Below are 13,147 nucleotides of genomic sequence, written 5' to 3' on the forward strand. Positions count from 1 at the left end.
CTCTCTCTCTCTGCACCATATAGTGAGTAAGCCAATACTGCTAATAGTAATGCCAGGGCAGAACAATCCCGCCCGAAATGCAAAACCTCAGCGTTTCATAAATAAAAGATGATCGTGACAATGTTCCAAAGGAAGCTGCTATGTATTTACGCAGGCTGTGCAGTATAATTTATATGATCAAAGAGCAACGAGAGATACCAAGTAATGAACAGCGACTTCTCATTTTTACTGGTAGCGCCTTTTGACTAGAAGTGTGTGTGTGGGGGGGGCTTTCTAGTGGTGCTTGGCTTAGACTATGGTGCCCCCTTGTGTTTTAAAACCAGAACAACAACAACAACAAAATGCTCCCTCTTAGGTGTCAATGGTGCAAGACATCTTACATGGAGACGCTCAGGGCCAAGCTACAAGTGACGAATTACGCCAAGCTACAAGTGATGAATTGCTCTCCACTGGATCAAGTAGAGCGCAAGTGAATGGCAAGTGAACAGGGAGGAATACACGTGTGTCTGTTCACTTGCCAGGCAAGTGTAATTCATCACTTGTAGCTTGGCTCTCAGATGAAAGACCTTACCCTTGTTCTCCCATTGTGGATAAACATGCCCTGCTAGGGAGCCAGAGTACACTTGAATATAAGACCACGCAGAAAGGAAGTCACTTGAGTGTCTCAATGTAAGATGTCTTGTGTAGAGAGACTCACAATTTGACCCCAAAAGGGTATTGATTATTTATCATCATCATATAACAGTTTCTGTTAAGAGCTTTTTCCATATCTTAGGGATGGGAGTTGTTTTGTATGGGCATTTCTTAACCTGAAAAATCATGGTATGTGGCTTATCAGATGCTTTGTCCTGCGAGTCACGTATTAACACACATTTGATAGATTATAGATGGCATGACATCTGACATAAACACTTTTCACATACAGTTATATGCATGGCAAATATGTGAAAAAGACTGCGGGATTCAGCATGGCAAATGCATCAAAATAATAAATCAAAATAGTAAAGAGTCCAGTAGCACCTTTAAGACATCTGACAAAAGAGACCTGTGGCTCTCAAAATCTTATTCTACAAAAAAGTTTGTTAGTTTTAAAGGCGCTTCTGGGCTCTTTACTATATTGCTACTACAAACTAACACGGTAACTCCTCTGAGTAAGGGAAATCAAGGCACAGAGTGAAGGGCGAGCTGTACAGTAAAACCCAATCTCCTCTTTCATACTATTCAGCACTGTTTTAAATACCCCTCATCTCTCTACGGGATGCCTCTGATTTGTGCAGGAGTACAAAGAGTCAAAATCACCAAATAAAGCTCCGTATTAGAGCCCTCGGTAGATTGTCTGGCTCTTTTCCCTACACGCAAAATGTATAATTTAAGCACTGCAAAGAGAGACAGAGAGAAAGAGAGAGGGTCTGACTAGAGTTTAGGGTCTAACTGGATGTGACAGGCGAGATCTCTTGCAATTTTTTTTTTTTACTTTAAAGCAGCTAGGTGGGGTTCCAGTTTGATTATGGAGGAAGCAGCACAAGAGGAAGGTAACTGTATCCCCTCCGTGGGTTACTAGCTTGGGAAGGGGGGTTAGATCAGAGACACAGTGCGGGGGGAAGTAAGCCCGCTTCACCAGAGCTTCCTCCGCTATCAGATTGGTGGCTACAGTTGCCAAATTTGGCATGGGAAATGCCTGGAGATTTGGAGAGGGCAGAGTTTGGAGAGCTCAGCCGTGATATGATGCCATAGTGTTCACATTCCCAAGCTGCCATTTCCTCCAGGGGAACTAATCTCTGTAGTCTGGAGATTGGTTGTAACCAGGGCTGGATCTATGGTTGCCAGTGCCCAGGGCAACCGAAGACCAGCCATTTGCGCACACACGCACAGCATGCGTGCTCCCGCCACTTCGTGACGTCATCATGCAGGGCAGTGCGTGCCACCCCGCGGCAAGCTGGCTGTCCCAGCGCACTGCGGAGCTGGCGGAGGCAGTGCGATTTGCTGGGAGGCTGCCTGCACCATTCACCTGCCCCGCAGGACAGAGGGCGCACGGCTTGCCGCGCGCCCCCTGACCTGCGGGGCAGGCGAATGGCGTGGGCGGCCTCCCAACCACCCATGCTGCCTTTCACCTGCCCCGCAGGATAGGGGGCGCGTGGCAAGTGCGCCCCCTGTCCTGCCGCCCAAGCGCTCCTGGGGCTGGCAGCTGCACCTGGTGCCCCCTCTTTGGTGGCACCGGGGGCAGATTACCCACCCACCCCCATCGATCCGGCCCTGGTTGTAACCCCACTTGGAGGTTGGTAACCTTATCAACACTTGACTGTTATGAAGGGGAATAAAATCTTCCTTAGAGGTGGGCATGAACTGGAAAAATGGTAGTTCTTTGTAGTTCATGGTTCGTCACATGAAATTGCCTGGTTTGTGAACCGATTCATTTGGTTCGTGAATATGTCACTTCTGGGGCAGCAGAAGGTCTGCAGAAAGCCCCTCCAACCGTTGTCTAGAAAACTGATTGATCAGTGCCAGGCTGTCTGCAGTGACCAACCGAAAAATGAACCAAACGAATCGCTCTAAAAATCATAGTGGTTCGTCACAGTTCACCAGAAATGAGCTCCAACAAACCACTAGTTCATGAACCAAAAAATGTCCTGGCTTGTGATGAACTTAGGTTCATATTTTGGTTTGTGCCCATCTCTAGTCTCAATCATAATGTTTTCTTAACAATATTTTAAAATCCAGAACAATTCACAGTTCATAGGCCAAACAACAGCAGTTTTCAATGGCATCAGAGGAACCAAAAAGTGTTAGCACATGGCAAGGTGGGGCAGCTGCCAGGGCTCGTGGTTTCTGGTGGGTCCCATGGCTGCTGGCTCCCTATTCCCGCATCTCTTCTGATGCCTCCACTCACATCCTCCTGCTGCCTGCTTGTGAGTGCTTTGTCTGCTCTGCTCCCAGCTGCATGTGCTGCTTCGTACTGTTGGAGAAGGGCACATGGGTGCTGCACGGAGCATCAGAATGCCTGGTGGCCATGGCGGCGGCACTCCTAGCTGCACCCAGCACCTTTGGGGAAAGGGTGTGCAGGCAGCATGGGCAGCTGTTACTGCAGATGGGCAAAAGAAGGACACCTGGGCAGATGGAGGCATGTGGGTGGGAGGGCAAGAAGAGGAATCTAGAAACGGGCACTATTTGCCCAGTTCCCCCCAAAACCTGGAACCAGCCCCGTCATACCATCATGATTGTGATGAAGAAGTCGAGATATAAGCAAGGCTCTTCTTTATAAATTATGGCACACACAGACCATTGTTGGAAACTCACCCTGGGCCCAGCAGAATTATTCCTTTTTTAATTCAATTCAAATACCTTTAATGGCATACAAAGATGTAAGACAGCAAACAAGTCACTATAAAATTACATAAAATATCAGAAGTCAATATATTTATACAAAACGTGTATGAATCTTAAGCACGCCCACTAAAAACTCTGCAACCACTTTAGAAATCGCTGTATCATCATCCTTTAACAGAAAACGTCAAAAGGATAAACTGTTCGGGTGTTCGATATGTTTTGGCAACCTCTCAAACAGCATTCTCCGCAACTTATCATAGAAGTGGCATTCCAAAATTATATGCTGGATGGTATCTGGGCAGTTGGCTCCACACAAACAATGTCTTTCTGAAAAGGGGACTCGCTGGTATCTCCCCTGAAGGACATTGGAGGGAAAGGCATTCTAAGGTTGCCATCCTCCAGGTGGGACCGGGAGTTCTCCTGGAATTACATCAGATCCCCTGATGGTAGAGATTAGCTCCCCTTAAAGAAATGACAGCTACAGAGGGAGGACTCTGTGGCATCACATCCTTGCTGAGATCCCTTCCCTCCCCAAACACTACTCTCCCCAGGATCTGCCCACAGATCTCCAGGAATTTCCCAACCTGGAGTTGGCAGCCCTACTCACTTCCCTTGCAACCTTCCTAGTGAAGAGTGGGGTAGATCTGTTCACAAGCTGCCTTTGCATGCAGATCTACTGATCTTCACACCTCTGCCTGTTTTTTTTTTAGTAAAGAGTCCAGTCGCACCTTTAAGACGAACCAACTTTATTGTAGCATAAGCTTTGGAGAACCACAGCTCTCTTCATCATGCATCTGATGAAGAGAGCTGTGGTTCTCGAAAGCTTATGCTGCAATAAAGTTGGTTAGTCTTAAAGGTGCTACTGGACTCTTTACTATTTTGCGACTACAGCCTAACACGGCTAACTCCTCTGGATCTACTGCCTGTTTTGCCACTCTTGGGGATTGAATTTTCTAGAGCAGAAGTTATTTAGGGTTTAGCCGGCCCTGTCCCAGAAATTGCATTCATGTCCTCTCATCCTCCAAAGGCCTCACAGTCTAATAATTTTTTTAAAATGGCTAGAAAAAAACAAAGGGACAGAAACAAAATGTTTTTTTAAAAACCCTCCTTTACACTCATGACCATGTTCTATCTTTCCCCATTCTCTGCCTTCAGTAAAGCTTTTTAAAATATGTACTCCATTAATCTCTTCCCGTACGCATATATTCTCAGACAAAAAGACAGATTGAAAAGGCAGGTGGGAAAACACTCTAAAAGACTCGCCCCTTTTAAAAATGTTGTATTTACTTGCCAGCAGGGCTCTTTTTCTGGGAAAAGAGGTGGTGGAACTCAGTGGGTTGCCCTCGGAGAAAATGGTCACATGGCTGGTGGCCCCACCCCCTGATCTCCAGACAGAGGGGAGTTGAGATTGCCCTCCGCGCCGCTCAGGGCAATCTCCCCTCTGTCTGGAGATCAGGGGGCGGGGCCACCAGCCATGTGACCATTTTCAAGAGGTTCCGGAACTCCGTTCCCCCGCGTTCCCCCTGAAAAAAAGCCCTGCTTGCCAGAATAAATTCCCACCTGCCACATGAGTGACAGAATCCTTCCTAACCCCCAAATCTCCTCGAAAGCACCTCTAGCTACGTGATTCAGCAAATTGGAACACGTACTCCCAAGGAACTACTATCCTGCCTTTTGTGGTCATGGCTGTAAACCGACAAGCAGCTCAGAAACTTAATGGGAGAAAGACAACCAGAACAGACATTTTAAAAACATGCAGGTTCAATCTCAGGTTTTTCTATTTAAAATTACTATATGCTGAAATCAGCCCACTCTGATTTCAGGTGACCCAAATATAATTCCCCTTCCCTCATATGTGCCATGGGGTAAGACAGAAGTCGCTCGCTTTCAGTCATGCCAAATATTATCACTGGCCCTCATAACTGCTAATGGGAAATCCCGCAACTAACTCCTTGATAGACTCTCTTCTCTTCATGACTAGATTTTAGAAGACTAGGGAGTGACTTTCAGAACCGCTGAGGTGACCAGTGGATGTGAAAACTGCCTAATCTTGCTTTTAAAATCATGTGGAGTGTCAACACATTTCTGGAAATAAGAGCTTAGTTCCTATCTTTGCACCTGAGTCTTTAACAAACATTTAAGTAAAGGGTTTTTCCTTCAGTCGAGATCAATAACAGGAAAACAAGAGCTGAGCCCAATAGATTTCCAAAGTATATGCTTTCGAGAGTCAAAGCTCCCTTCGTCAGATATTGACTCTCAAAAGCTCATTTCTTGGAAATCTAGTTGGTCTTGAAGGAGCTACTGGATCTCTCACTCTCCTACTGCACATCAGCACTGCTGCCCCTCTGAAACTATGACAGGAATAGTTTCATCTACTAAATTTCTCTGTGCTGCTCTTAAAAACACAGGAACACAGCCAACAAAAATCTGGCAACAGCAGGCATTTCCTCAGTTTTATTTCTGCTTTATACCAACACTTTGTCTTGAGCAGCTGACCTTGTTGTCTCTGGTATATTGTTCCACTAGGTCTCTCCATTTATTCCAGCCACCATTTTGGTTCCTCTTTCCTAACTCTTACAAATCTGAAGAAGTCACACAACAGGTCGCAGTTGCCTCTCCCAAGGCTTGTTCTAGGGGTAACAGCTCCCTCCAGAGGGAGTCTTGTGCTACGGCATAAAGCCGGAAGTCGGATGAATGATTCAGCCCCCTGAAGCTTTGATCGCATTTTTGCACACTGATCTCTCTTGGACTGCCCCCCACCATGGCTGGCCCCAATCCTTCCCTTCTTCTTAGTACTTAGCACAGGGGAGGGGGGGCAGCACAGTCCAGCCCAAGCTTGTGGTGGCCAGGAAGGCCTTTCCATCTGAAAGCCGGACATGAAAACATAAGCACATCAAAAAAGAATGCCTGAAAAAAATCAGATTATTCATATTTGGGTGGGGGGAGGATTTTTCCCATTTCACAATGTTTAAAATAAAAAAAAATCTTTATTTTCATTTAAACATTTGTCACGTTCTGACCACCTTGACTCACTTAACGTGTGATCTTGAGTCTCTCTATACAACATCTTATACAAGGACGCTCAAGTATAGGGAGACACAACGTTAGCCAGGAAGCGTAGTTTTAAAAGACAGAGCCAAAGGTTCTGTCAATTTCACTTCTCTACACAAAGCCTGCAGAGATCCCTCCTCAGAGGATTTGTTGATTTCATCTTCATCTTCCCTGCTAACATTGCGTCTCCCTATACTTGAGCATCCTTGTATAAGATGCCTCATGTAGAGAGAATCTTTGTTTCTAGGGTTTCTAGGGTTGCCAAGCCTAAGTAACAGCAGGATTGTTGCAGTATACTTCTCAGGGTGCAGTTGTTCCCATTGTGTGCTTTTTGTGACAGGAGAATTCTCCCTCCTCTCAGCCTCTAGATTTGGCAATTCTACTTCCTGTTTGCATTCAACTGTTGTGATGCATTGTTTAATTAGGAAAATAGCACATATGCTCAGGGTACGCGCAGCATATAATGTGTCTCTTTTCTCACATGCTTTTAAACTTGCTGAAGCCAGCAGAGCCGATTTAAAGTAAAATGTATGTACGTATGCTCAGAATCCTATCCGGTGGATTCCTTTGCCAGCGCCTTGCATATACAACAGGCAGACATTTCTCACCTCACTTGCCTAACCGCAAGACATGCTGTGGCAATGGGGAGAGGGAGGGGGGGACTTAATCAGATGTAAATTAATGATTTAGCGTTCTTTTATTTGGGGAGCTCTTGATTGGCTTCCAAGCCAGACCAGTGGATTCCTCTGGTCAGACAGTTGGAAATTCTGCCGAATGTAATCGTGCCTCCAGGTGGTCTCCCAGCTCAGGCACCGCTGAACACAGTGAAACACCTTAATGAATGCGGCCACCCACACAGGGCATTCAGCGTGCTCTTAAATATTCATTTCAATAACACATTTTTTAAAAACCCAGAAATCAAAGGGCTCATTCTCCAGGCCAAAGTAAGTACAACTTTAGGAAGGATTAGTCGGCTGCAAACAGCTTGCTACTGCACAGACACACCACCCCCTTCAGCGGTGAATGCACAGTAATGAATTCAAAGCATTTCAGCCAATCCATCTCGCCATTACTCTTTCAAGGGCACCTAAAGAGCTGTGCTATCCCCATCTGCAATGTGCTTTAGCTCAAATCTATGGAATGCTTTTCTTTGTTGGGGATTGTGGATCAGATGCTAAGAGCAATCTGCTGTATATCAAATAATACAAAAGCCCATGTCAGCAACTATTAGGACTGCCAAGTCCAGGTTGGGAAATTCCTGGAGATTTGGGGGTGGAGCCTGGGGAGGATGGAGTTTGGGGAGGGGCCTCAGTGGGGTATAATGCCATAAAATCCACACTTCAAAGCAGCCATTTTCTTCAAGAGAACGGATCTCTGTAGTCTGGAGATTAGTTGTAATTCTAGGAGATCTCCAGGCTCCACCCTGGAGGTTGGCAACCCACACAACTAACTTTGCTGAGGAGTACACTGGAGGCTATGTAATACAAGGCCTTGATCCTTTTCTTAAAAGTAGACTGCCGGTAAGTGCTGTTCTCTCCACCCATCTTTCACACGGCAGGTTGGCAATTGGTAAAGGCAGAGATTGTTCCTGAGAAAATACCTGATTTTGCTTGGAAGTCTTCAGTTGTGGATTCCTACCATAAAGCTTAGAGTAGCTCAGAGGCCATAAAACAGGTGGTGTTGCTCTATAACAACAATATTCAATTTATATATTGCCCTTCAGGACAACTTAATGCCCACTCAGAGCGGTTTACAAAGTATGTTGTTATTATTCTCACGACAATCACCCTGTGAGGTGGGTGGGGCTGAGAGAGCTCTGAGAGAGCTGTGACTGACCCAGCTGGCTTCAAGCAGAGGAGTGGGGAATCAAACCTGGCTCTCCCGATTAGAGTCCTACCGCTCTTAACCACTACACCAAACTGACTCTGTCCTTTAAGTGTCCTACGTGGTACTGTGAAAAGAGACATGACTACATTATTACATTAGATCAGTTTTATACCACTTTGATGCTGGTAGCTCCCCCTAAAAAATCTTGGGCATTCTTTTTCCTTTGCCCTGAATGCTAAGAATTCTATTTGAGACCCCTTCATGCAACCATAATCCCTCGGGTTCTACTAGGGAAAGGAATGCCTGTTAAACCAGGTTGAAGCCTGCGGTGTAGATCTGCTGAGATTTTCCATCCAATAGGAAATTCAAGGAGCTAATGTTCGAAGAAGAGATTCTAGGAAATTGACGTCGAGATCATACTCAGCTGCTTTTTCTTAGAACTCTTCACTCTCTCATCAGATGTGAGGAGATGAAATTTCTAGTCGCATGTCAACCGCAGCATCGGAGCCTCGTCGAAAAGGTCAGAGTGTAGAAGAACTGAATCACACGAGAGGATGACGACCGCTGCTTTAGGGAAGCCTGTTATTAAATGATGTGGGGCGGTGGTGGAAGGAATCAAGTCGGCTGTAATTGAACTGGCTTGAAATAATAAATATGCCCGCTTTCTTTAAACACAGCTTGCCACATCCTGAGAATCTGGAATCAATTCCTTCTCTTTCAAGATGCTTAAAGTTGTCGAACTTTGATACGGCCCAAATGTGTTTGCTTCTGGGCTTACTGCCTTAGCCGCCCTGCTCCAAATCTTTCAACTTAGATAGAGGCAGCAAAGCCAGCTAAACCAAAGAGGGAAAGGGAGTGAATCCCAGGGAACTATTACATGAATTACCCTGGCTCTCTGGCAAGCAAAAGACACTTTGCCATAGGCAAGCTGCCCTGTAAGGTTATCATCACCACCACAGAACACAGAGGCATGCAAGAAGACAGGTTGCACAAGGTGAAATGGCATGTGTGGCTCCCTTGGCTTCCGGCATTTAGAAGCTCGCTCTGAATGCTCCAAGTTTCCTCATTTAGATTTTCTCATCTTTACCAGCAGGGAGTACGGGAATAATCACTCCCCCACAAAAAAAACCCGTAAGTGCCCTATTTCAATGTGGTGCCTGCTGAGCAAGACCATAAGTAGCACACAGTAATTTAAACAGGGGCACCTTGCACGCCTCTGCAGCATTAGCATGCCAGGGGTCTGTAGTGGGGGGGGAGGGGGGAATGAGCTGGCTTGCTACGGTTGCATGCATAAGCACGGAGACCTGAAACGCATGCAGTGCTGAGCTCACACTGTTACTTTCGCCCGCGCGTTAAAATTTGGGCCTAAAATTATCTGTGATTCTGATTACCCGTTAGATTATGAAGTTTGATGTCAGTTACTTCCAGCAAAAGTCTCCCCCCACCCCCAATATGAAACACATCAGGCATAACAGTTATGAGCAACTATGGAAAGTTAGGGAAAGAGGTTCTAGCCAAGTCCTGACAGCTAATTTCCTATGCGTAAGGTCCCCCGCATGTACGTGTGCTCCTCCACCAAACTGCAACAAACTTATAGCTTTCAAGGCAAGTGAAAAGCAGAGGTGGTTTGCCATTGCCTTCCTCTGCAGAGTCCTCCTTGGTGGTCTCCCATCTACACACCGACCCTGTTTAGCTTCTGAGATCTGCTGAGATCAGGCTATTCTGTGCCACCTTGCTACCATTTCCCTGCCACGGAGAAACATTATACATTATACATAAATTTCAACAGGAAAGAAGAGACTTTAAGAATGAATAGAGCATGGTTTCCAGTCCTGAAAAACACCAGGCTAACAAAATACTCTACATCCTACAATAGCCCTGTAGAGAAGATTAGCATATCAAGCACCAATCCATATGCAAAAGAACCTCCTCAGGATACACTGAAGCCTCCCTCCATTAGCATTCCACACCCTGGGAAACTCTTACAGGATGACTCAGCCCAAACCCACCTTCCTGAGTAGATATAAATTACCTGCCAACATCTTCTCCACATTGTGACACTGAGAGATCTCTGTCTTTTGGTGCTACACCTCTGAAGATGCCAGTCACAACTGCTGGCAAAACGTCAGGAACTACAATGCCAAGACCACGGCTATACAGCCCGGAAAATCCACAACAACCATTATACATTTCGGCTTCCCCTTCCCCTTCCTCATTCTGAAGCTGCTCAGTCCAGGAATTATTTTACCATAGCAATTTCTGACTTAGAGATGAGCCTACCTGGATTCATGGAATGTTTTTGTGATGCACCTTGGAAGCCTGCTTGAACATAACAGTTTTCAAATGTCCGCGTACCATTTGCATTTACAGCTACACTTGGAAATAGATGTGGAATCTCCTTTTGGAAAAGCGGTCATTGCTCCTGAGTAAATTCAAGTGTCAAGGAGCAGTGTGGGACAGTTTTGATTTGAAAACTGTTAGCAGTAAACCGCGCTGAACGCAACAGGTTTAGCATCCTTTCCAAAAACAGCCTTAGAAACTAAGCCTTCTTGCTGATTCTAAATACATTTTATTTTTGCACCACTCAAGAAATCTGTGGTGCCGTATTGCAGGAAACTGGGCCACATAGAGCAGGAACCTGTTTCTCTGGGCAGTTCTCAACAGTGAGCATGCTTGCAGCAAGCATGGTATGCGGAGAGCGTACACGGGTCTAGAAACCGTAGCTCACCGAGAATTTCATGGCATAAATACATGACTGTTTAAAGACACATGCTGCCTACTCAATGGGTTAGATCCTCCCAGTCCATGGATGCAAACACTGTGGATCACTTCCGTATTTCTCTCCCTGCGGCAGTCTTTTCTGACAACAGGGAAGTTTATTCCCCAGGTTATGGGCCCAGTGGGGTGTGTGTGCATAAGAGCCCTGTGAGTCTAATAGCCACATGAGTCTGAAGTGGGGAGGGTGAAAGGGGCAAAATCACCTCTCTCTTCTGACAGCAGAGATGCACAAGGAAAAGACCGGGGGAGCCTGTCCTGTTGCCCTTCCTCACTGCAGCTTGCAGTGAGGAGGGGCAGAGTTTTTGACAACTCTGTTCCTGAAGTCTGGGCCAGTGTTTTAGACTGTCCCAAGACGCAGCGTGGGCAGGAACAGAGAGGAAGGAAGCTGTTGTCACTACAGCTCTACACAGAGAAAGACTGACCTATTAAACTGTGCTCTTGTTTAACACTCTACTGCTTTGCTATTCTAATGCCTTGCATTCGGGACCTGGGGTGCCAAACTGCAGGTGGGGCTTGGAGATTTCCCAGAATTACAACTGATCTCCTGACTACACAGTTCCTCTGGAGAAATGGCTGCTTTGTGGGGTGTATATGCAGCAGTTTCTTTGCCCTACCAAGCGAGTGCTCAGGTTGATATAGGGGATGGGAGGGGCGTGGCTCAGTGGCACAGCATCTGCTTGGCATGCAGAAGGTCTCAGGTTCAATCCCCAGCATCTCCAGTTTAAAAGGACCAGGCAGGAGGTGATGTGAAAGACCTCCGCCTAAGACCCTGGAGAGCCACCGCCAGTCTGAGCAGACAATACAGACCATGATGGACTAGTGGCATCTCTAATATATAAAAGGCAAGCCACGTTGCCGATGACTCACTTTTTATCATCACGCAGGCACATTCCATGGGGATAAGAAGTGAGTCATTGGCAACACGGCTTATCTCTGAGACATCGAGGAAGCCACCACAGCGGCAGGAAGGCACAGCACGGCTGCACGGCCGTCCAGAGGCCCCGAGGAGGCTGCGGCAGTAGCAGGAAGGCCCGGCACAGTGGTGTGGCCCTCTGGAGGCCACTTGCCACATTTTCTAGAGCCCTTTGTATCACACAATGGGCTTTGTTGCTAGTGATTCAATATAAGGTAGCTTCATGCATTCAAATCGAATGTACACGGACACAGATAAAATGCCTGAAGATCAATATATTTCTACGTGCATGATGCTACAATAGAAATGAACCCCTCCCCCGCACACACACCACTACCCCAACTCACTCGCATTGTCCTGTTGTTTGGTATTTTTGATGTACGCAGAGAATTTGGAGAAGATATCTATTCCTGCGGCGTTGGACTCGCGGTGCTTGGCAGCAAGCTTCGGATATCTGCAAAATGCCAAGAGTGCTCTCTCAGTATACAATTTAAACCAGAAGCCTTTTTGTTGGGCCTAATGGATAAACAGTTGGGAAATAAACACGGTACCCTATTTTTATATATGACAATGGCGGCAGGGCTTTTATATGCGCAAACAAGGAGAAGTACAGTACTGCCTTCACTAGATGACTGGACTGTGAAAATGATGGAGTTAGCGGAGATGGCTAAACTTACAGCTCTGATTAGAGATAAAATACTGTCTGCTTTCAGGGTTAATTGGAAACTCCTTATTGACTTTCTGCATGAGACAAGAAAAAACGAACTGATGATTTGTGGATTTGATTTCTAAGAAGATAAACTTGGGAAAATAAATAAAAGGGGGGCAATAATGAAAAGGTAAATTTTGGAGGTATTAAAACTACAAGTATAATTTTTGTAAAGCTATGATAGGTATTGTAGAGAAAACTGAAAATGATTTCGTATACATATATTATTTTTGTTTGTGCTTTTTCTTTAATTTCTGTTTTCTTCTTTCTCTTTTTCTTTTTCTCCCTCTTTATTTCTCTTTTGTTTCTCTCTTTTCTCTTCCCTTTTTAATGGGATTTTAAACTTATCAATAAAATAAAATAAAGTATTGGGGGGGAATGCCCTGGTGGAAAATTAAAGTGGAAGACGGACGGATGGATGGACGGACAGACGGACACATAGATAGATAGATAGATAGATAGATAGATAGATAGATAGATAGATAGATAGATAGATAGATAGATAGATAGATAGATAGATAGATAGATAGATAGATAGATAGATA

General features: G+C 45.6%; 1 protein-coding gene across 2 annotated transcripts in view; it reads right to left on the reverse strand.

The window, feature by feature from the left end:
* Positions 1 to 13,147, reverse strand: part of CLIC5 (chloride intracellular channel 5) — a 120,262-nt gene that overhangs the window by 23,770 nt on the left and 83,345 nt on the right. For both annotated transcript variants that reach the window (XM_054996819.1, XM_054996827.1), the window contains exon 4: positions 12,241 to 12,347. In XM_054996819.1, coding sequence (XP_054852794.1) covers positions 12,241 to 12,347 — 107 coding nt within the window. The remainder of the gene's footprint in view (positions 1 to 12,240; positions 12,348 to 13,147) is intronic.

Source organism: Eublepharis macularius, chromosome 1 (assembly GCF_028583425.1).
Source record: "Eublepharis macularius isolate TG4126 chromosome 1, MPM_Emac_v1.0, whole genome shotgun sequence".
NCBI classification, from domain to species: Eukaryota; Metazoa; Chordata; class Lepidosauria; order Squamata; family Eublepharidae; genus Eublepharis; species Eublepharis macularius.